General features: G+C 37.4%; 3 protein-coding genes across 3 annotated transcripts in view; 1 reads left to right on the top strand and 2 right to left on the bottom strand.

Annotated features, from left to right (window-relative positions):
• LOC135080957 (ankyrin repeat and LEM domain-containing protein 2 homolog) overlaps positions 1 to 15,083 on the bottom strand; it is a 32,359-nt gene extending 17,276 nt beyond the window's left edge. The window contains exons 1-3 of the mRNA XM_063975679.1: positions 14,927 to 15,083; positions 14,602 to 14,844; positions 12,652 to 12,807 (exon numbers count right to left, since the gene is read on the bottom strand). Of these exons, the coding sequence (XP_063831749.1) occupies positions 12,652 to 12,807; positions 14,602 to 14,836 (391 nt within the window). The 5' untranslated portion in view covers positions 14,837 to 14,844; positions 14,927 to 15,083. The remainder of the gene's footprint in view (positions 1 to 12,651; positions 12,808 to 14,601; positions 14,845 to 14,926) is intronic.
• A 6,955-nt stretch (positions 15,084 to 22,038) lies between these two features.
• Positions 22,039 to 23,514, bottom strand: LOC135081297 (WD repeat-containing protein 18). Its single transcript, XM_063976029.1, has one exon. The coding sequence runs from the start codon at positions 23,399 to 23,401 to the stop codon at positions 22,061 to 22,063; it is 1,341 nt and encodes a 446-aa protein (XP_063832099.1). The 5' UTR covers positions 23,402 to 23,514; the 3' UTR covers positions 22,039 to 22,060.
• Positions 23,515 to 25,020: 1,506 nt separating this feature from the next.
• LOC135081167 (malignant T-cell-amplified sequence 1 homolog) overlaps positions 25,021 to 25,675 on the top strand; it is a 43,406-nt gene continuing 42,751 nt past the window's right edge. The window contains exon 1 of the mRNA XM_063975907.1: positions 25,021 to 25,145. Coding sequence (XP_063831977.1) covers positions 25,135 to 25,145 — 11 coding nt within the window. The 5' untranslated portion in view covers positions 25,021 to 25,134. The remainder of the gene's footprint in view (positions 25,146 to 25,675) is intronic.

Here is a 25,675-nt window from a genome sequence, read left to right as displayed (position 1 = left end):
CCAAACAACCTGCAGACAGTGATTGCATCACAAATGAGCCTGTCTCTCAACGAACTGGCAGACCTAGCTGACAGAGTGCATGACATCGCGCCATCATCACCGCAGGTAGCAGCCACCAGCGCTACGAGTACGCAGTCCGCATTAGAAATGATGGCACGGAGCATAGTGGAACTAACAAAGCAGGTCAGCTCTTTAAGTGCAGATGTTCACGGCCGTTCCCGCCCTCGTAACCGGCAGTCAAACCAGCAGAATCGACAGCGGACTCCATCAACGCGTTCCCAGTCCAACTATAGAAAGTTCCCACAATGTTGGTACCACTTCAAGTTCGGCAGTCAAGCTAAGAAGTGCGTGAAGCCATGCGACTACAAATCGGGAAACGCTCAGGGCAATCTGTAATGGCGGCTGAAGATTGCCTACCCTCCACTGGTCGCCTCTTCGTAACGGACCGCAGATCGAAAGTTCAATTTCTCGTTGACACCGGAAGCGATTTATGCGTCTACCCTCGTTCTGCACTCCGTGATCGTCGTGAGAAGACCAACTACCAACTGTGCGCGGCTAACGGTTCGACTATAGATACGTATGGTTATGTACAATTTAATATCAATTTAGGCCTTCGTAGGGATTTTAATTGGAAATTTGTAGTAGCTGACGTAACTAAAGCGATTATTGGTGTTGATTTTTTGTCGTATTTTAATTTACTCGTTGACATACGTAATAAACGAATAATTGATGGTACAACTAATTTAACTACTGTAGCGTGTATTGTTAATAATAATAACTCAATACCTAGTGTAAAAGTTGTGACTGGAACTTCGCGATATCATAATTTGCTTTCTGAATTTCCTGAAATTATCAAACCACCAGGCACACCGCGTACACCTAAACACAATACAGTACATCACATTCGCACAACACCTGGCCCCCCTGTGTCATGTTCACCCCGCAGGTTGGCCCCCGACAAATTGAGGATTGCAAAGGCTGAGTTCGACGCAATGTTGGCAGACGGCACAGCTCGTCCATCAAAGTCGCCATGGTCGTCACCACTACACCTGGCTCCTAAAAAAGATAACGGCTGGAGGCCTTGTGGTGACTATAGGCTACTCAACGCCAGGACTATACCAGATAAGTACCCGATACGCCACATACATGATTTCTCTCATAGCCTGTCTGGTTGTACTGTCTTCTCTACCATTGATTTGGTCAAGGCATATAATCAGGTGCCAGTGCACGAGGAGGATATCATAAAGACGGCGATCACTACACCCTTCGGACTCTTCGAGTTTCCATACATGACATTTGGTTTACGCAATGCAGGCCAAACCTTCCAGAGATTTGTTGATGAAATGACCCGAGACCTAGAATTCTGCTACCCATACTTGGACGATTTCCTCATCTTCTCAAAATCAGAAGCCCAGCACGAAGATCACCTCCGACAGATCTTCTCCAGAATGCGAGACTACGGTATGGTGATCAACACTTCAAAATGCGTTTTTGGGGCGTCCGAAGTCACATTTCTAGGGTACCATATTTCACAACACGGAACCAGGCCTCTGGAAGGTAAGGTCCAGGCTATCAAGGAATTTCCACAACCTCAGACAGCCAAGCAGTTGAGGCGATTTTTGGGGATGATTAATTTCTATAGGAGATTTATACCACAAGCTGCCCAGATCCAATCTCCCCTGAACGCCTTGCTGACTGGGTCTATCAAAGCCTCTCAACCAATTGTCATGGGTGGAGACGCAATAAGAGCTTTCGAGGAGTGCAAGTCAAGTCTCTGCAACGCAGCAATGCTAGCTCACCCGGACTCTAAGGCTAAACTCGGACTGTTTACTGATGCTTCTGATGAAGCCATGGGAGGAGTAGTACAACAGTTGCAGGACGGTCATTGGCAACCACTAGCATTTTTCTCACGCAAGTTGAGCCCGGCACAAAAGAAATACTCAGCATACGACCGAGAGCTCCTTGCAATATATGAGAATATAAAATATTTTCGCCACTGGTTCGAGGCTTCTCAATTTACCATATACACGGACCACAAACCTCTCTGTTTTGCATTCCGTGAACGCAAAACCAACTGCACTCCGCGTCAGTACAGGTATCTGGACTACATTTCTCAATTTTCTACAGATATCCAGCACATCTCCGGGAAAGATAATACAGTAGCTGATACTCTTTCTCGTGTAGATGAAGTAACTGAACCGGTAAGTCTTGAGAAATTGGCCAAATTGCAGAAGTCAGATCCAGAATTATCTCATTACATCAATGAGGAGTCTTCCCTGCGCATAAAGAAAATTAAAATACCTGGGAGTTGCGTAGAATTGTACTGCGATGTCAGCACATCAACCCCCAGGCCATTCGTACCCAAACCCATGCGTAAACAAATCTTCGACAGTTTGCATACTCTTTGCCATCCTGGAGCCAACGCCAGCGCCAAACTTGTAGCCCAGCGATACGTTTGGCCACAGATAAGGAAAGATTGCCGAGAATGGTCTATGTCATGTTTAGCCTGCCAGCGCACTAAGGTAAATCGACATGTTAAATCACCTTTAGGTACCCTCGATTTACCTACAGCGCGATTTAAATATGTACATTTAGACCTCATCGGACCACTACCGCCTTCCAGAGAATATCGGTACTGTTTGACAGCGGTCGATCGTTTTACACGATGGGCTGAGGCTGTCCCTATTACCGACATTACAGCGGAATCTGTGGTCAATGCGTTCCTCCTTGGATGGGTTGCTCGTTTCGGCTGCCCTACCGACGTCGTAACCGACCGTGGGAGGCAATTTGAGAGTGCAACATTTCAACAACTGTCGAAAACATTAGGTTTCAGACACCGCAGAACCACTGCATACCACCCACAGTGCAATGGCCTAGTTGAAAGATTTCATCGTCAACTAAAAGCCGCCATTATGTGTCACAGTGATAGCAGTTGGTCCGAAGCGTTGCCTATAGTACTACTTGGCATACGAAGTTCTTTTAAGGAAGACCTACAAGCAACATCGGCAGAACTTGTTTATGGTGAGCCCTTAAGACTACCAGGGGAATTTTTAGGCTCTAATGTTGACAAATGCACCCCTGATTTGACAGATTTCGTATCACGAATCAGATCATTTGCCAACAACCTACAGCCAGTACCCACATCAAACCACTCAACTAAAAAAGTTTTTATTTACAAAGACCTTTCCTCTTGTTCTCATATTTTTCTCCGTGAAGATGCCTTGAGAAGTTCTTTACAACCAGCTTACTCAGGCCCATACGAGGTGTTAGACAGAGGACAAAAGGTTTACAAAATTCGTGTCAAAGGTAAAGAAGTCACAGTTTCGGTAGACAGACTGAAGCCAGCCTACATCATGACCGAACAATGTAACACAACAGCTACAGAACCCAGTAGTGCCACTCCAGCGGTTAGAACAACGCGCTCTGGTCGTCAAGTCCGTTTTCCGGATTTTTATCGACCTTAGGCAAGGTCTCTCGAGGGGGAGTGATGTGGGGAACTCACATAACATTTATAATATTTACATACAAACACATTATATATTTATAGTACCTACATTACATAAATTAGGATATCAATAGCATTATAATATATTTACAAACACACTTGATAAACAGTAACATAAATACACTACACATATATTTTAATAACAAACATAAATAAATACCTAATACATATTATATTCTAAATAAATAACTTACACAAACAAATAGACTACGCGTATTGTGTTAGATATTGCATATTTACGGCGCGCGGCTCGTCGGAGAACCGGTTTGCTATTCCACCGCTACTTACCTGCGCAGGCCGCCCAGCGCGCCAGTCACGACTTTTGCTATCTACGCGAGACCCGTGCGGCTCGCGACGACCGCTAACTGCTTACGTATTACGAACTGTGTAACGATCTTTTTATTCGATCAATCTTACTTCATACTTGTGTCACAGAATATAACTGAAGTGCTCTGTTTCTCCTTCGTGAATTGATTGTGGAAAGTAATAAATAATTTCGTTTGAAACGAACGGACTTCATCATTTGTTCAACGAACAACGTACCCACAGGTTCTTCGTATGTGAGAGTCGAGGGGTCATCTACCCAATCAAATTATATGCGATTTATTTTACGTCATATTCCAAACATGTTAAAACCTTTTTCTAGTTTTTAAAGTAAGCGATTGTACCTGATGAGCATTTGTTCATGCAAGGTTAACGACCTGTCTTTAGAACTAAGAATGGAGACACTCGTGCCAATTTCCTAACAATGACTCAGACAGGTTAACAAATTCAATGTCGGGGCAGTTACGTTGTCAACATTTATAGTTACTTGTATAGACAGGAGTACCTACTTACAGATCTTAAGGAATTTGTACACCTGTCTAGAGGTTTAAAGGCATTTGAATAGCGCTGAGCTACGATTTACAGCGCTGTCACTTAATTACATATTAAGCGATCCTTGCTGCAACGGCGCTCTAATGACACACACCATACACAATGTAAAATAATATTTTGTCATTCGTGCCAAGATCGCGCTGCGTCGCTTAAGAATACAAAGGATGAAGAAATGAGGAAATGTAGACGAATTTAGTCACAAAAAAAGTTTTCTTGCATCGTCTGAAACAGCTGTCTATAATACAAAACGTGTATTGTGTTGTCACTTGAGTCATTTCCACACACTTTCACCTTCATTGATCAGTAACATAAATGATTTGAGTTGGCACTTCACTTGCGAAAGCATTTGCAAGTAAAGCAAACACTGTGGCTTCTTATTTGTTAAGTATAGTCTAATGTACATCAAGTTACATACCATCTGTGGCCTTTTTTACGTATGTAACTGGTGCGATTTTCTTTTTTGCAACAAAAATACAATCTTAAATGCTAGGGATTGTTACATTACACATATATTGAAAATCGTTTAGAAATCCAATAATGCAATATTCGTTAAGAAATCAGACCTAAAGAAAGAAATAAGAAGGGCGTGTGGTTCAATGTTACGATCAAAGTAATCGTAGGTAAACGACCACGTTACTGAAAAGGTCAGAGCTAGAGCATGATATCGTATCTTAATGCGATTTTATAAAAGGTTTTCTTATTATTTGCCAGCTACATAAAGTCTGGTTACTCAAAAATTTACTACTACTAATGCTCCATGGTCTGGTGTTAAAAGAGTGAGACTTAATCAATTTGGAGGTTCCGGGTTTCATTCACAGTTGGGGTACACATACTGTGTTTTAGACGTTGGTATTTGTTCCCGTTTGGCTAGCCAAGCCTAATATCCTAGGATATTGCAGGGTTGAATCAGACAAAATATTCTGTACTTCGGAGGACACGTTTAGCTGGTCAGTCCAATTAACCCAGATACTCCTGAAACATTTTACTATCTCCAAACTTAATGATCTTTGTATATGAGGCTTAAAAACTGACAAATAACATGGGAAAAATAAGAAAAAAAATATTTCCCTCGTGGAAATTCGGAAAAGCGGTGTCGTTTATAAACAACAGTAGTAAAATGCACTACTATGAGGTATGCATTGCATAAAGAAAACCATCCTTTATTTTATTTGGCTTTTGTGACAAAACTGAGTAATATTACTTTTGGTATTATCTTTTGTTTCTTTAATTGTTAAAATGCATAACTGAAGATAGGTACCACGGTAATTCCCTGCATTACGCACCCTTTTGAGGGATAGCAAACTCGAGTCGATGTCTCTTCGACAGGATGTGCGATGCCAAAAGCAAGAGCGTCCGAGGAAGACCAGCTTCTTGACATGCCCTTACGAGAATGTCAGGATAAATGCTGAGCGGGGAGCCTATTGGGGGGTCATTCCACTTTGTTCACCTGGGTGAAGAAAGTGAAATAGAAATAGAAATATTTATTTGTCTTTTTAGTGTCCTCATCTCACCTCGGAACCATTTCACCTAGCTTCATTTTACAGGTGGATTGCGTCGACTAAAACGATCACCTAGAACCTTTGTTCACCTAGAAATTAATTCACCCTGGTAAACAAATGCGAAAACCTGGGTGAATTCATCCCTAAAAATAGATGAACAAAAGCGACTGCTTTAGTCAAATCAAGTCATATGGATAATATCATCTGGGTGAAATGGTTCTGAGGTGAAATGAGGACACGAAAAATAACACTTTCTTCACCCAGGTGATATCACCGAAGTGAACATAGTGGAATAATCCTATTGGGGCCACTGGACCACTGAGCCACTGCTCAGTAATTGTTTTTATTCTAGTTGTGTTGTTATTGTTTATAGGTATCTATGTATTAACTACTGTATCAATAATCATCAGACAATCTAGTACTGGAAAATTATCGTCATTTTCTAGCTCCTCGACGAAATCATGAAGCTCCAGAGCCTGATAATGTGTCCTACAGTAAAAAATAAAATAATAATGTCTTGAAAGATAAAGTAGTACATTTTACTGCTGGCGTTTATAAACAACACCAGTTATTTTTCGTTATAACTTCTTACCAAAGGTTCTGAATCAGTGTGATTTGATGTTTATATGTAGTTTATGATACTAACATCACGTTTTATATAAACTATCTCAATAAAGTGTGCAACTTATTATTATTACTTATCTTGAAAACTCGTCGTTGAAAATGGCTAAATAAACTTGTAAATATTATGGAAAACCTAATGAATTATTAAGATTTGCCACATAGACTAAGTCGACAAAGCCTTCACCTGTCAAGTAACATAAATAAATAAAAACAAAAGTACCTACATATTCTCCAAAATTTTTTGTTTCTATGTGTTGTTTTAAAACGACGGTAGTATAAAGTGGGTTAAGCCACATCAAACGCCTATTTATAGTTCATTAAGTCCTAAACCAGTAGGCCTAAGATGCGCGCCGTGATAACTTTTATCGACTTCAAAATGTATGGGAAAAATCGATAAAACGGCGTGATAACCGCTTATCGCGGCACACAACCTAGGCCTACAGGTTATGGGAAAGAAGTAGACTTGTAGAGAACCTGCTAGACATAAACCTATTATAGCTAGACTCGAAGTAGACACATAAACTTGATCCAATTCTCCAATTATGAGTCATTGTACGCGAGGTTCCGTTACACGCGATACCTGGCAGGGGAGACCGAAGCGAGTTGTAACAGAGGAGGGTTGTGACATTGTCGATTTTTTAGAACTTCTTAAATACTAGCGAGCTCTTAACAGTCCGCATTTTTTATTTCAAGTCTCGAGCTAACAAATTCGCGCTGTTGCGAGCTCGCTGACAGTTAATAGGTTTCCAAAAATCGACAATGTCATAACTCTTCTCTGTTACAACTCACCTCGGTCTCCCCTAGAAGTAGTAATAGTATCGCGCACGCACATACATTATACTAGTTGCTGATAATGAGCTAGTTAGGAAATAAAAATATAGGTGAAATTATTCTGAGAAATTAAAATTAAAATTGTATTTGTTAACATTCTAGCGAATATCTGAGACTTCGTGTAATTTTATAGCTTACCTATAAAATGTAAATACATTCATGATTATATACATTCCTAATTCCTATAATAACTTTTTTTTTTTTTTTTTTTTTTCTCATATCCGTGGTCCCAGCGGCAATCTGTAGGGAACTACAATAATCCACTCCTGTGTCCGTTTACACTGTTCTTTGTCATGGGTAGGGTGGAGTCCAGTGACTCAGTTGCCCTCAGTGGTCATGGTTTCTCAACTGTCCTGGAATCTACTAAGGAGACCCCTGACACTGGCTCTTTGTAGTCTGCTGAATAGGAAGCCTTCAATGGTCATGAGTTGTTGTACTGAAGAGTTTGGATGATTTGAAAGTCTATCCTTGTAGCGGAGTGTGTGGCTCTTTATTTCCTCTCTGACTGTGGGCAATGGCAAGTCCTGATAGATGAGCTTGTTGCTGATATACCATGGGATTTGGTAAATCAAACGTATGGCTTTTGTCTGAAAGCGCTCGATTATGTCGAGATTGGAGTTGGCAGCTGTTCCCCACAGTTGTATCCCGTAGGTCCAGATAGGTTTAAGGATGGTTTTGTAGACCATCATTTTGCTACTGGTGTTCAGCTGTGACTGGCCTCCGACAAGCCACATCATGTTTCTTAGTTTGGCATCTAGGTGCTTCCTCTTTGTCCATATATGCTTTCTCCAGGTTAGCCTGCGGTCCAGGTGCAAGCCCAGATACCTAACGTCCTCAGCCTGAGGTATTTGGATACCATTAAGTTTGACCGGTGGGCAGGAGTTTCTTCTGAGAGTGAAGGTTACATGCACAGATTTTTCTCCGTTCGCTTTAATACGCCATGAATGGTACCATTTCTCCATTTCCGTCAGGCTTTCCTGGAGATAGAGTGAGGCCGTGACTGGATCGTCGTGTGTTGCCATTGTTACCGTGTCGTCAGCAAAGGTGCCTGTGAATGTATTTGTAGTTGTTGGCAGGTCTGCGGTAAACAATAGGTACAGCACGGGCCCCAAAACACTACCCTGGGGTATACCGGACGCTATGTTGCATAGGGCAGAACAAGAGTCTCCAGATCTGACTTCGAAGCATCTGTCTCCCAAATAAGACCCAAGTATTTCGTAGAACGGGCATGGGAGGTTCTGTTTCAGTTTGTACAAGAGCCCTTTATGCCAGACCTTGTCGAAGGCTTGACTTATGTCCAAGAACGCAGCTGAGCAGTATCGTTTCTTTTCTAGTGCTTCTGAGATGATGTTTATGGTTCTGTGGACCTGTTCAGTAGTGGAGTGTCTTTCCCGGAAACCAAATTGGTGTTCAGGTATCAGATCACCGATGTGGGGCTTCATTCGTTTCAACAGAATTTTTTCGAATACTTTCGACATCAGCGGTAGAAGACTAATAGGTCTGTAGGAAGATGTAGCGTTTGGGGGCTTACCGGGTTTGAGAATCATGATAATTTGAGCAATCTTCCATTGGCCCGGGTAGAGTCCAGTTCTCAAGATGGCGTTGAATATATATGTTATTAGCATGATTGCCCTTCTAGGTAGCTCCTTCAATATCCTGCCAGTGATGAGGTCATAACCTGGCGCTTTGTTTGGCTTTAGGTCTTTAATTATGTGCTGTATTTCTCTTGGCGACACATGTCGAATTGGCAGGGAGAGCTGGTTGCAAGACTCGAGGTACGTGTCTATCTCAGTTTCGCTCCTGGAGTAGTTAGTCGGTGGATTCGGTTTGAAGACGTTAGTCAGATGTTCCGCAAACGCATTGGCCTTTTCTTGGTCACTACGGGCCCATTCCCCATTTGGTAGTTTTATGGGAGGAGACGATTTTATCGGGCGATTCAGTGTCTTGGTTGCCTTCCAGAGCGAGTAGTCCGTGCTGCTATCCGGGGTAAGATTTTTTAGATAAGTTTGCAAGGACTCATTCTCAGCCACCGAGATCAGCTCAGTAACCTTCCTGGAGCAATGATTGAAGTTCCTCTTATCGTCCGGACATCGTGTTGTCTGCCAGATTTTTCTTAGGCGTCTTCTTTCCTTAATTTTGTCTCTAATTAGGTTGTTGTAATGCTTTTTGTGGTGCATTTCTTTGGTGTTATATCGTGTTGAGCTCCAGGCTGCTTGTTGAATTTTGACATTCAATTGCTCTACGCCTTCTTCAATGTCCTTGAGTGACTTTAACGGGACATTGAGGTTTAAGTTTGTGTCTAGGTTTTCTCTGAACTGATCCCAGTCTGTCGATCCATTGTACAATCCCGGAGGAATATATATAATATAATATATAACATACATTTATGAAACATTGTCACTTACTTTCGCGTTTCAAGTATTATGAAGAATGTTTACTATCATTTGTCATCATATTTATGTTGTCTCACATGCTATTGTATAAATAAACTATGATACAAAGTAAACAGGCTAGCATTGTTTGTTAATTGTTGAGTAATCGAGATATATTAACGCAACAGGCGTTAATCGTATGTGTTAGTTACAATTGAAAGTTGAATCACTGATAAAGAACAAGTACCCAGAGATATAGCTTACCAATTAAAGGTAACTAAAGTATGTTTATAATGGAAAAATTATCTACTAAAGAACTACAGACACAAGTTATTTTTACTCAGATCTGATTATTTATTTCGTTCTTAATTTTAATGTTAAACCGGATATTTCTAGATGTATCATCATGAGTGGGCAGAGCACTCGGCCCACATTATGCTAGGTATTTTAGGGTCCGGGTAGTTAAGCATCGTCTTTCTTATTGGACAATCAGAAATATTCCAGCTGCAATAAGTTTGCGCGCCAACCACATTTGACAGTATAAACAATATAAAAAACCTAGACTTTGCTTGAAGACTGATGGCATTAACACAAAGAACAATCGGCTGATTAAAATGCGCTGACGCCGGCCTTGGCAATTTGCGCAATTGCTTACGTACACATTTTTGTGAATAAAATAACACTTTCTTCTGGAACAAAACTTTTTTGGCGTTATTGTGACGACTAAAATCATCATATTCATCACGGATTTTTTTATGGTCTAGGTAGTCTAAACGCCAATGCTTAAAATCTGTACATGGCTAGTATGTATGTACTTATATGGGTCATTCCATGAAAATCTGTATATTTTCGACGTCATTTTGTCCCAAACTTTTTTAAGATGCTTTTGAATACTTTATTAGTGTAAATTATAGTTTATTAATTAATTATGTTATGTCTAAAAGGGCCAGTCACTTTATGCTTTATTTTAGGAGAAATTATAATTTTCAATTTTTTCATACTACATTACTCCTATATGACTTTTAATCCCAACTAATATTATAAATGCGAAAGTAACTCTGTCTGTCTGTCTGTCTGTCTGTCTGTCTGTCTGTCTGTTACGCTTTCCCGCTTAAACCTCGCAACCGATTTTGATGAAATTTGGCATAGAGATAGTTTGAGTCCCGGGAAAGAACATAGGATAGTTTTTATCCCGGTTTTTGAAACAGGGACGCGCGCGATAAAGTTTTTCTGTGACAGACAAAATTCCACGCGGGCGAAGCCGCGGGCGGAAAGCTAGTAAAGTATAAAACTTATAACCTTAACATTTATAGATAAGTTAATATACTTCATGTAGTTGTTTTGTTATTATCACTATATAAAAAACGTCATTTCCTAACTAGTAACTTAGTCCCTAGCACTGTTTAAAGCTAGGGCCTGACGGTCTAGGGACTGACGATTTGGAGTAAAACTTAACACAAATGCAGATTAACTTTATAATATAAGATGCTTAATACGATGTACCGAAAATAGCCGAAAAACCACACGTAAATACTATTAAATTATATACAATTTCCTATTGTAATCAATAAAGCTACTCAACTAGGGACTGACGAAGTGACTGGATCAACACATGTTTCCGCAACAACTGGCACGTTTGCACTAATTCAAAAAACGGCTGCCGCAAAGCCAGTATGGTCGGAGGATAACTTCGTATCGTACTTTAAACTCAACTAAATGTCATTCACTCTAAATACATATTAAAGCGCAAAATTATAAAATCAGTGCGTGGCGATGGAATGACGCTAAAAGCTGTAGACTCTTTTTCAACTAAAGAAAATCAAATTATTGTTTATTGAAACCGCAAAATATAAATAGAATTTGGTGTAATATACGTTTAAATAGATTATTAATTACTTAAAACAAAGGATGGAGTTGATGTTTCTATTAATATGGGTTCCAAAACACAAACTTTTGGAGTACGGACATGCCTAGGGAATGACGATTTGGGTCATTTAAAAGGAATTTAAGATGTTTGAAAAACAGTTTTAAAAAATATAAATGGGTGATGAATAAAACACATTGCGAGCTGTTATTTAACAATTTTGGAATAAAAAATTAACAAATATTCCATGTGAAATGTGGCGCGGACTAAGAGTTGACATATTTTTGTGAAATGACCCATATTAAGAAATGCGCCTACTACTAGACATAGATGATTATGATTGCTAATGTAGGTATTAATTTGCAAGTTACAAGGAAAATGATGGAATATTTTAGCATCTTGTTAGGTGCAATTCGCATAGCGTAATTTGCATGCATATTTTATGTAGTAATTTACTACACAAGTGTTTGACAAATTGATTCAAATTCTTTAAATCATATTGATACCATGATAGGAGTGTAATGAGTCATTACTAATGACAAAGCTATGCATATCCTGGGTGGTTTCTTATTTATTTACAAAGAGTATTGTGTTTGTTTGTTAGTAAATAGGTTGAACTGATAAAGCATGTCAGTTGCTGATCTCAGGTCAATCGTATTCAAAAATGCTATCACTGTTTATAGACAACACAGATAAGAAAATAATTTAGTTCCAATAAATGCTTCGATAACCGAAGCACAGTATTTAGGTAGAAATTATATTTTATCATAATGTTTAAACATGAAGATAAGTAGTATAATAATAATTAACTATTAATATTGATATTTTTATTATCGCAATGATGTACAAGAAAGAGCTAATCATAGAATGGGAAATACCCTCATAAATCCTAAACAAATTAAGATGTAAGCATGGGCCTTTAATCTTAAAATAGTTTTGATTTGCTGAATTTAGTCTTATTTATAATGTTATTATCTATTTCAAAAGCTCAAAATATGGCAGCAACTGTTCACCCATCACCAGATTCAGGATCAATTAGATACCTTACGTAATTAATCTGCAAAGAATTTTAAAACTTACAGTTATCATTTCCATCGTGTGTGTCCACTGGCTCGGCACCCCTCAGCGCGAAGGAGACGGCGTCCTGACGGTTGTTGAAGGCCTTGAACCTCGCCAGCTTGTAGCGCCGGACCAGCTCCAACGCTTCTGACTTGTTCTTGTACACGTGCAATGCTTCTGTCGATTCAAAAAATATTCATAATGACTAACAACATTTTTGAAAACTAATTTGTGACTAGACGTTCTAGATATTATTTTCTGTTTTTTTCCACTTTTATAATAAACTTGTCAAGATTTTAGCTCTACACAAGTTCCTATATTACAGAAAACCAAAACAAATAAGATAACAGGAATATTATAAACAGTATGAAATACAGTTTAGTACAGTTTAAAGAGAAGGGCCTCAATAAAATGCTACAGATTACTGTGTATTTACATCAAAAACTATACTGCTGAAAACTGCAAAAATAGCCCCAAGCACAGTGTGTTATGGGACTGTATAAACGGACATTCTCATTGATTTGATGAAACGTATAGAGCTCAGTTATACAAACATGATAGTAAAACTCCCGTTTGAAAATTCCACGTAGTTTTCGCGGTATAAAAATTCAAAGTTACCTATTTTTTTACTTCAAAATTGTGCAAAAATATTCTCACTCGTTAACTAATAACATTTAATTCAGAATTGTTATAATACTTCATAGAGCTCTTAAAACTACACGTAATAAGCGTATTAAGTGCTTCGTAAACGCATTCAGTTAATTAGGAAAAATGATTTTTGTGATTTTTGTGTTTATTTTTTTTCTCAATTATACCTTAATATATGCAAACATTTTTAATTGCAAGATATAGTCTGATATTTAATCTAATTGTATAAAAAAAATCAGCTTTAAATTCCGTGATATATTTGAGGAAAATCAAATTGAAAATGTGCGCCATATAGAATTGTAAATTTCCCATCACTTTTTAATAGCAATATTTCTTTTGGATGTTTAAATATCATCAGCTCGATTGTACCAAATTATTGTATTGACATTCGATTTACATAGGTTTCAAATCGATGAGAAAATTATTAAAGGTAGGATAAATTCGACTTCCTAGATTTGTTTACATACTTTTTTAGTTAGTTACTTACATACAACTTAAGTTAATATAAGAGTATTAAAAAAGAAAAAAGACTCGACTTGAGAACCTCCTCCTTTTTTTGAAGTCGGTTAAAAACAATGTGAATGTGACTTTTTAGAACCTTCAACACTATTCACATAACAGGCGGGATTTGAAACTTTTTAGACATGAATTATTCCTTCCAAAATTGTCGACCCTAGACTCGTAAAAAATTTACTAAGACGTTTTATGTTTTTTCTCAAATATATCACGGAGTTTAAAGCTGATTTTATTAATACAATTAGATTAAATATCAGACTATATCTTGCAATTAAAAATGTTTGCATATATTAAGGTATAATTGAGAAAAAAAATAAACACAAAAATCACAAAAATCATTTTTCCTAATTAACTGAATGCGTTTACGAAGCACTTAATACGCTTATTACGTGTAGTTTTAAAAGCTCTATGAAGTATTATAACAATTCTGAATTAAATGTTATTAGTTAACGAGTGAGAATATTTTTGCATAATTTTGAAGTAAAAAAATAGGTAACTTTGAATTTTTATACCGCGAAAACTACGTGGAATTTTCAAACGGGAGTTTTACTATCATGTTTGTATAACTGAGCTCTATACGTTTCATCAAATCAATGAGAATGTCCGTTTATACAGTCCCATAACACACTGTGCCAAGGCCAGTAGAGAGCAGAAGCAATGAAAATACACTAGGAAGTGAAACAAGAACTTACTTGACCCATATAGATTATAGTTTCACTATCTTATCTCTAGAAAGTGCTGCAAAATACAATACAGAGAAAAAAGCAAAACAAATAAAGTACAAGAACAATAAATTACACTGCATACCTTCATCTGGCCCCTTTTTGATTTCGCAGGGAATATAGACACCGTAGTAAGTAGTCAGAGGCTCTGTAGCCGTAGGACTTTCCGGGGTACTGTTCCTTTTGAGCGAATCAAACCTCAACAAGCGACTGAACAGGCCCATAGCCCCATCTTTCTTCTCTGTTGGCGAGATGGATATCTCATCTTTCATACCCCTGATATCCTTAGCACACTCAGGTATAATTACAGCCTTCGACATCTCGTCTCCTAAAAATGGTAAACAAAATAGTTGCTGTTTTGTTTGTGACGCAGAGCCCAGTTTATTTTTACTTCAGTCTGTACCTCATACCTTTTAGTAAAAAGATGTCATAAAAACATATTTATAACTATAATTAGCGTGTATTTTTCATTTCACCACATTACGAAAAACACTGAAAGCACGATAATAATTACGGGCGTATGTATTTGAAATAAAAATTCCAGTGCGTTTGCGAACGGATGGGTGACGTTTTGACAAATTTGACATATAAATTTCCGTTGCTCTATTGTCTATGGGTATAGTGTTGGGCTCATCGGATACGTGTTTAGAATTGAGCTCGCTAGCTCAACTTTAAAAAAATTGCTGCTGCCATCTATGAATGAGTAGTGGTAACTTAAAAAATACAAAAGAAAACATACTGCCATCTATCGGCGAAAAGCATTCTTAATATTTAACATAAAATGTATTAAACAGTACTGTACCGTTATTCGAAGCCTTTATAATGAGAGTAGTGTCTGTCTTTTCCTGTTTGAGTACTAGTTTTGACGTATAATCTGCCCACGTGACTTCCGCTCCGGTCCCCCACCGCCTAAGCACGCCTCAATTAACGACACTAGCGCCACCAACGGTAGCTCGAAACTAGGTTTCGATATTCTCGCCATTGGTGTTTTAGTTCCCGTTCGAGACGGTCGTAGAATTAGCTCCGCTAGTTCGCGACCCATCTCACAGGTACTAGTCGTGACGTGATTCAGGTAAAATATTACCATCATAATGTAAGTACTTCTAAATTATTATGTACTGGCTGAAAACTTATAAAAATTACTGTGATTACTTATTTCGCATTGTAATTTATTTTTACAACGGTGTTACCGTTCGGGGGTAGATTGCATTCAATCTAACTCAGTGTAATTTTAATAATACTTGTACCTAACGGTATTCCGTTAGAGTTTAAAAGTAACATTACTTTTTAGCAATGTTTGTTTCTAACGGTATTTCGTTAGATATATTTTAAGCTAACTTTTCTTCTTAGCAATGTTCGTTCCTGACGGCGTGTTCCGTTAGATGTGTTTTAAAACTAACATTCCTTTTTAGCAATGTTTGTGCCTAACGGTTTTCGTTAGATGTGTTTTAAAACTAATATTCCTTTTTAGCAATGTTAATTCCTAACGGTATAACACTCCTTTTTAGCTGTGTTTGTTCCTAAGGGTTTTCCGTTAGATGTCTTTATTTTCAAAAGGAAAGAGGAAATATTATGTCCACGTGCAGAAGAGGAGCAAGAGTTGGCGTAGAGGTCAAATCAAAGGATGGTGTGGTGTAATGTGATAGTCGCAAGATGTGATTGCTTGCTACAATAAGCTGTAATTTCAGACATACGAATTCCATCGGACGGATTGTGTTGATTTATAAATCAACAAAATAAATAAACGGTAAACTACCTTTATCAATATGCATCCGGGGAAAGTATGAAAACTTCCACTAGGTAGGGTAGCGTACCGACGTACCTATTCTACCGCCATTATGGAAGTCTAACGCATGGCTTATAACCCAAGAGTGAAGTGTGCAGTTTGTCCTATTAGGATACGGTACGTAGGTATAGTAATACCTTTGTGGTTTTCTTAAACTATGATTTCAGGAAAACGCTTTGCTGTTACTGTGTAGATAAACAGTGAGTCTGTGTAATAAACGGTGAAGGATGAACATCGTCTATTCAGCCTGATACGCAGTTTATTTGATGCTAGCGGCGTCTGGAAAATTTTCGGGCAGCAATACGATCGCAACTCTGCTCCGCAGATCGATCTGAGATTTCGTCTTATGCTAAATACCTACAGTGGAAAACTCAAACTGGCTACTCGGCAAGCTAGATGGCAGTGTAACCGAAACGCAGCAGCATAATCATGTAGCGAGGGTAAGTTCTCTTGGAGCAAACAGGGAAAAACCAGGAGCCAGAACCTTTTCTCCCTCATCCCACCGGGATAGGAGAAAACTCAAACACTCAAGGAGTCTCATATTGAGCCAGGCAACGCCGCTCATTTTTATTTACGTCGAGAGGTCTTAGTAGGGCATTGGTCCAAACCCTCTTGTTATCCCTCATCCCACTGGGATAGGAGATTACCCAAAGAGAATCGGACTCAAATCATTTACATTTCGAGCCGAGCAACCTCGCTCATTTTTATTTACGTCGAGAGGTCTTAGGGCATCGCTCTAAACCCTCATGTTATCCCTCATCCCACTGGGATAGGAGATTACCCAAAGAGAACCGGACTCAAATCATTACATTTCGAGCCGAGCAACCTCGCTCATTTTTATTTACGTCGAGAGATCTTGGGGCATCGCTCTAATCGCTCATGTTATCCCTCATCCCACTGGGATAGGAGATTACCCAAAGAGAACCGGACTCAAATCACTACATTTCGAGCCGAGCAACCTCGCTCATTTTTATTTAAGTCGAGAGATCTTAGGGCATCGCTCTAAACTCTCATGTTATCCCTAATCCCTCTGGGATAGGAAATTACCCAAAGAGAATTGGACTCAAATCATTACATTTCGAGCCAAGCAACCTCGCTCGTTTGTATTTGCGGTTCAAAGACATGAGGGCATCGTCCTAAATCCTCATAATTTTGAAGAGTTATAGAACCCAAACGCCTTATTCCACGGCAAACGAAAATAAGTAAAGTTGCCGAGTACACATGAGGGCTTCGCCCTAAATCCGCATAACTATAAAAGGTTCTGAAATTCTATTTTGCACGGCAAAATTAAAGTGATGTTGCCGGGAGGACATGAGGGCATCGCCCCAAATCCTCATAATTTTCAAGGGTTATGGAACCCTAATTAAAATGCTTTATTTCATGACAAAAGTAAGCTATTTAAGACCTGCCATGGGTAAAAGGGGGAGACAGAGATCATAAGATTACGCAAAAATTACTCGATTCGTGTCAGTTTGGCTTATTTCATTACTGCCGAGATGATACAAGGGCATCGCCCTAAACCTTCAGAATCTTGAAGGATGTTAATTAATCGGGGCCGCAGCTATGCGCCCTGAATTTTTGGTACCGAACAGTTAACGCCTGGAGAAATTAAATAAACTTAAGCCTTTATGCAGCCTCTGCATAGTAAAGTTACAACTATTGACCTGATAGCCTTTTAAATAAGGTATACATTCATAGACGCTTGGCGGGTACCACAAAGTACTGAATACTAAAATAAGTATTTTTCTGCCTATACATACCTATAGTACACCGACAGACTCATGCAAATGTTCTGACGGCAATTGATTCGTACAGAAAGAGTCGCGACATTCGCGCCCTTACCAATTGGACGACTTCATTCTGGGGTAACTCAGGACCCATCCTTGCTTCGGGGTCAGATATAACCCATGCCCCTATTGTAATAAAAGCGCACAAGTCTGGATAATAAACACAATGAAGTCGGTCCTTACCTATATAAAATAAATAAACAAAATAATAACAGTCTTACAAACTAGTGACAGTAAAAGGTGAACTCCATAAATACAAAATGGCCTAACCGAGTCTCGGTTACCAAAAACATGCAGATCAAGTCACGTAACGTTACAAATCCTAAAGCATTGGCTCTTCTCATGTTATAACACTACAATTCATGATTTGCGTGAGGCAAAGAGCATTTTAACCGCCAACTTGAGGCGCTCATGGCACCCAATACCAAATACTTATGATCCACAATAACCAAAAGTATAAAGCTTATCTGAGCTTAAAACAAATTGGGCACGCTGCATGGTAACGCATTTCGCAATTGAATTTCACTGTACAACGAAAACAGTGACTTTAGTAAACCGTACTTACTAAATAATATATTAAACCGCGTAGGTTTACCTACTACAATTTGTTATTTTCTCGTTTACACAAGCCATTACATTCGTTGGAGAAAAGATTGCATACCAAAAGTCACACAAGTCTTCAGTCTCTTAACTGAACTTTCCGTGTGCCCTATTATAGTGTCAATGACTACGTCTTGTCTACTTAATTTAAGTAAATAAATATAATATATTATTAATGTCATATGACACCATGTCATATTGTTAATTCGACCTTTTGTGCACCTCTGTGGTTCAATAAAAATTGTCGTATGAATATGAACGACTTTTACGAGGAGTTAAAGGGAATAAATCAAAACCTTCAGTCCAAGAAAGTAATTTAACTCGTGATTTTTCCAATTATCACTGTGACCTTAGGGTCACACAGAAGTACATATTTAAACATGGTTGGAATTAATTTTGGATAATTGTGCCGCACTCTTAAGCTCTTTGCTTGGGGCCGAAAGTCCTTCGCCTACCTACATAGTACAATTTACAAAATTCGTATTTGATGTGATTTAAATCCATCAATTATTATACTGTAACGAAGGTAGTCACAAGCAAAATGTTGTGGCTCAAACAACTGTTTACGAGTTAGCTTGTTTTAAGTACAACAGCCTCGTGAAATATTCTAATACCTACCCGACTCGCTAGGTCAATAAAGTAATTTGTCTCTGCTGACTATTGTCACAAAAATTAGTACTTACCTACCTACTGGCAACTTAGGTATGTACACTTCAATGAATCATGAGTGACATTGGCGATGATATAGAACTTAGTGTTACACAAACATCATTACATAAATATTTTTACATAAATATTATTACATCGTGCAAATGAGCGATCGTCCAACGGCATTCAAGGTGATGAAAATAAATCATTCGAAATTAAATCCGATGCCCACCCTAAGGGCCTTGATGAAACCTGATAAGGTTTAGATCGGCTACGAAACTATCATTTAATTCTAGCTGTGCTTGCGACTTCGTCTGCATAACTTTTCCCGCTTTCGCAACATTCTTATTGATGCTCCGCTACTATCGGTGGTAGAATGATGTTATTATGATTTTATAGCATTCGTGGTTAAAGGACTCCAACACAAAGATAATTTTTGTGTTGATGCAAACAAACTCTTGTTCAGCCCTACAACATTATTATCATAATTGTAATTACAATAATACATAATTACATATTAAGATTGCTCCGAATTAAGCTGGTTGACTACCCGTCAATAAGCTGATCTAGCTGACAAGTTATCACTGTTAGCCCTAAAGATAATGGTCGCACAGTCTTACCACAGCACCGACGTTGGTAAACCGCAAAGTTTACTAACTTTGTACTAGGAAAGTCTGTATTATTATAAATTTTATCAATTCCGACTCAAACTTCGCTATCCCTAGCGAACAGCGATAACGCGGAATACTCAGGCAATACAAAAGTATCGTACCTATACATAGCCGGCTAGCTATTGTCACCTATTCATTACACCGCCCACCTAGGCTACGGTCCTGTAAAGGTTTATAAATATTAAAATCTGATCTGATACCTAAATGTGGGAAATGTTGGAGATCATCAAACTCCCGCTATCGGCAAGCGACCTTAACTGTACCAGTGAATATTCTTATCCATACCTAATAATTATTCACTCCTACCGAAACTTATTAAATTCATTCAACGGTCTGATACTGTGAGTGAAGGTGGACGTAGCTTTTGCGCCTTTTACATGACGTAAAGTAACCGATAGTTCATTATTACATAGTAGTTAATAAACGATGCATTAAACGTGAATTTACGGAGATGCAGATGCAGGTTGCGTTCTGTAAAATATTATAATGTACCTACACACAGTACATTACCACTCAGTAGACAGAAAAGCGTGTCCACCTAAATATTCAACAATCATTTAGGTTCTAACTAATTCATAACATTTCTTACTGATCAATGTCTTATTCTTCAATTGATCACATTGGCGATTACACAGCGCCACCAGGAGATAATAGACACGTCTCTCATTATAAAGGCTTCGAATAACGGTACAGTACTGTTTAATAGCGACGTTTTACCTGAAAATAAAACGTTTATTAAACATACTTACCTTATTCGAAGCCTACTTTTTAAATCTACCTGTGGGTCTAGACAAAGTGCCATTATAATCGCAAACCAGTCGAAAAGTGGTCGAAAAGCCCCTTTTTTGTATGGAATTTGACGGATTCGATTTTCGATTCGATCAAAAAGTGCGTTTTGTCTAGGGGGGCTGGTGTCATAAAACACAATGGCGAGAATATCGAAACCTAGTTTCGAGCTACCGTTGGTGGCGCTAGTGTCGTTAATTGAGGCGTGCTTAGGCGGTGGGGGACCGGAGCGGAAGTCACGTGGGCAGATTATACGTCAAAACTAGTACTCAAACAGGAAAAGACAGACACTACTCTCATTATAGTCTTTTTCACGTAAGATGATCCGTATGACACTTCAAGGTTATCCATATTACGCATACTACATATGCAGAATATTTTTGAAAAAATATTTGTATTTTATTAGCAATATAATAAAAAAAAATTACTACTTGTCTTGAAATAATATAGTAAAATCTGAGTCTATTGATTATATTTTAATCAAATACGATGTAAAAATATTTTTTATTTAATGTTCGCAATGTGTGAAACGGAATAGATTTAGTGCTGGGGTATTTGTTCTATAACAAAATCGATTATTTTCGCGGTTCATTAATCGATTGCAGTGAATACTTAGTTATTTAAAACATCACAAAAATCAACAATATTTTTCGATTGTTGACTTTAATAAACGCATTGAAAATAAATTAATAGTATTTAATTTAAATAAACAGAACCAGTACTTTTTAGGAATCGTTTTTTGAACACGAAGTCCATAAAATTTGAATATTATCAATAAAAAATTGTTAAAATAATATTTGTAATTACAAAAAAACATGTTTTTTGTTAAATAACACCTGTACAAAATATTTCTCTAAAAGTAGGTTTTACTAACTCTTAAAAAAATCGATAGATAAATCGCTATGGTTTAGTTATGTGACATCTCTATAACTTTCAAACTCGAAACGTCATACGAATCATCTTAGGTGAAAAGGACTATAGGCTTCGAATAAGGTAAGTATGTTTAATAAACGTTTTATTTTCAGGTAAAACGTCGCTATTATCACCATTCATTTCATGGCTATAGCGCTTACGTAGTTCAATTTTGATAAGAACCTTGGAGAACTTTTGGTATTACTGATAGAATAAAATCTAGTACCTTAGAGAAAAAATATTGAAATAACTAGGTAATAATAGTATTTATCTTAAAGGTCTATGTATAATCACAATAAGTAATAACATTCAAATGATAAAATAAAAAATACTTTGTTAGACAATGATATTTATTCAGTTCTTCATTTTTCTCTTTTTCTTATTACTATTGGTTACATTTGCATTAGACTCTGTTACGGAACTAAGAGCTTTATTAATTGAAAAAGCATAAAGATTTGCATTTATAGTTTTTAATTTCTGCAGTTCTTCCTTCAGATTAAGTTCTTTCAACTTGAATTCATTTTCCAATTCGTTAGATGGTTGACTAGCATCAAAGCCATTTTGTACAGAATCTGGCCAAAATGATATCTTTTTATTGACAAGAATCTCCAATTCTGCAACTTCTTCATTATCATTCTCTAAAGTCCTATCTAAGCTGTGCAAAACAAGGCTAGGTGTAAAGTTTTGCTTAAAAATAGCAGGGTAATTGACAGTGAAAAATGCATTGGTGATTGGTCCCTTATGTTTGATGGTTCTTACAATCTGCTTGCTATGGATGTGCCATAGAATAACCTGTTCATCATTAGAACCTGACATTAATGTTTCTCCATCAAGAGAAACAGACAAACAAGTGACAGCCTTAGTGTGGCCATTAAAAGTAGGACAATTAGCTTCTGTGTTAACCAAAAAATCTCTGTTTCGGGGAGGATTTGTTAAACTGAACTGATAAATCTTTCCTTCAGTCGATCCAATGAAGACATTCAACTCTAATACATCCATAACTATAGCTGATAGTGGTACATCAAATATTATGTTCAATAACATCTCTCCAGAAGTTAGGTCATAGATTTTGCATGTTCTATCACTTGATACAGTTGCTAGGCGTCCATGCATGCCTGTTTTACTTATACACATGTCCGAGACTGGTAAGGAATGGTCAGAGAATATGTATACTGGGTCGTGCTGCCCGGCAGTTGTCTGGGTTACAAGCTCCACTTCAGGGTGAGCCGCTACAGTTACGAGTGACCAGACCATAACCATGCCATCTTCAGCTGCCGACACGAAGTATTTTCCATCAGGTGTAAACTTCAAAAGGACAATTTTTTGATAATGTCTGCTAATAATAGTCAGGAGACTGCCCGAGAAGGTCTGCCATAGATATATTTTCTCATCGATGCCTGCTAAGATGTATGCTCCGTCTTTAGAGATTGCCAAAGCCCCAGCTTTCCCGGGCAGAATGAAACGCATGCCTTGGACTGTCTGCTGCGAATTTAGTGGCCACACATGTAATACTGGTTTAATCCTTTCTACGGCTGCAATGTAGTCATTACCGATAAATGAAACTGTTCTCGTTTCAGCTGTTCCGCCGCCTTTATAGGTCATCAAACTCGTGCCTGTGTGGTGATCCCATACGCAGGTTGTCCATAATGAATTGTTGGAATCTGCTGTGACTAACACTTCTAACAAAGTAGACATTTTCAGCTTGTTTTTAATATTTTAACGAAAAATTATCGACCATGTGGGATTATTTTCTTTCGGCCGGTGAAGATGACAGTTTACTTTTTAATGGATGAATGAAGTTCTCAAACACAGATATGGATTCAGTGTGACCACTTTTTCATCAGATAATCTACCAAAAACCATGCTCAAATCTACCAAAATCTACCAAGACCTATTTAAAATTCTACTTAAATTCTACCACATAAAATAAAACATTAATTTGAACAAAATATAGTATTTTTATTTATTTATCATCATCATTATAGTCTTTTTTAACATTTTTATATATTTTTTTGTAATTTTTCATTACTTATAGCATGGATGCTTCAGGTTTAAAATTTGTGCAATTTCCAGCGCTCTTTATAATATTAGTATAGATGTTACGGTTAATGTGATAAATTGAAAATTATTAATAATAACCGGTTATTATAAATAATTACCGACAGTCGCGGTAAAAGTGATAAATTAATCACATTTAACAGTGATTATTTAATAATTCAACCTTAGTACTAACAAATTTCATAAAAGAGAACAACATCTTGTGTACGTGCTCGTGTACAGCCAAACTTTTGAACGTTTTGATATCATATATTAATATAATTTGGCACAATGAGTTTTTAATGTTTCTTGCATAATATTACTTTTCCATGATGCCTATAACATAATGTTTTAATTTAAAGTGAAAAATAGGTTAAGGTAAATAGGCCTATTTAGTTTTATACACACATAAATGACCTCATATTAATCACATTTACCAAAATCATGCGGTGATTATTCATAATAACCGGCGATTATTCATAATTTTCACATTTATCACTTAGACCGTAAAATAGATTTATAATTATAACACTTTTAAAATTAGTACTATTTAATAATACAAGTTTTAAGTTTAATTTCATTGATAAATAAAAGTACTTCTTAAAAATAAACCCTTGGTTTGAACGTTTGAATTTTTTTATGTCGATATTAACAACACTAGCCAATATGTGGCAACATTTGTGTGCATTGAATTGAACTGTCAAGTAAGTTCGCCTTCATAAAGTGACCATAAACGGACCCTAAAGTTCTTTTTTTCTGAGCCCCGATTACGGTAATTTTTAACGTCAACAATCCAGACACGCTTCTCGATTCTGCGATACGATTGGTCGTTCAACAGCGTACGTCAGCTGTTTTGACCAATCGTATCGCAGAATCAGAAACGCGTCTGGATTGTAGACGTTATAAAAGTTACCGTAATCGGGGCTCTGGCCTGGATTCTCGGCTCGGTTACAATTTAATTTTGGACTACCATTTATTACAATGTTCTAAAAATACCAATTATCTACCAAAATCTACTAAACGATTTCGCACTACTAAATCATCGTTCTCTTTGCCTCAAATCTACCAAAAAAGTAGAAATCTACTAAAAGTGGTCACGATGTATGGATTAGAGTTTTTTATCAACTAATTTTTAGTATTTTTAACCTGCTTGCTTATACAGTTTTTGGGCAGGTTTTATTCGAAAGATCTCAAAAACTTTCCTAATTGTATTGTAAACGTAAAACACGCCGATTTTGAAAAAGTGTTTCCGAAAGATTCCCAATGTTCATTCCCATGACTTCGTTTAAAAAATAATATACCTGTCAAGTGAAATGTCAATGTGCTAGTGGTCAGTTCAGTGCCTAAATCTCTAGATTTTATTAGAAAACTATCAATTTTCGGGATTCAACATGTTTAAAAAGTAAGTTATTAATTAATTATAAACTTATCCATTGTACAGTTTTACTTGTAGCAATTAAAATTGTGATTATAGGTTATCATTTTCCTGAGAACGTCAACTTGATTATTATTGACGTAACAATTTTTGACCAATAGGAACTCAGCATTTTTACTGCCAATGACAACCTAAGTAGTGATGTGAACTATTTTTTAAACTACCCGATTTAGATTAGCTTCGTATCATCTCATTAATCGATAATTAAAATCAGAATCTATACTCTTATTAAAAAGTGAAAATATTTGAGATAAACTTTAGATCATGAAGTTAATTTACCTAGCGGAATAGAGCAACAAAGAACTGAGCGAGAGAGATAACAGAACCATTTTTTGCAACTATTTGAAAGTTCAGAGGCACGCAGTGGCACGCTGAAAATCTGAACTCTGATTTTTTAAATTTTACGTGAGTGAAATCGTGATGTTTATGAGAAAGCTTCAGAAACGTGATGACGGGTTCAGTGATTGATTAATTTATTGTACAAAACAGTGAAATAA

The sequence above is a fragment of the Ostrinia nubilalis genome, chromosome 19 (assembly GCF_963855985.1).
Source record: "Ostrinia nubilalis chromosome 19, ilOstNubi1.1, whole genome shotgun sequence".
Taxonomy (NCBI): Eukaryota; Metazoa; Arthropoda; class Insecta; order Lepidoptera; family Crambidae; genus Ostrinia; species Ostrinia nubilalis.
This window is presented reverse-complemented; position numbering and strand designations above follow the sequence as displayed.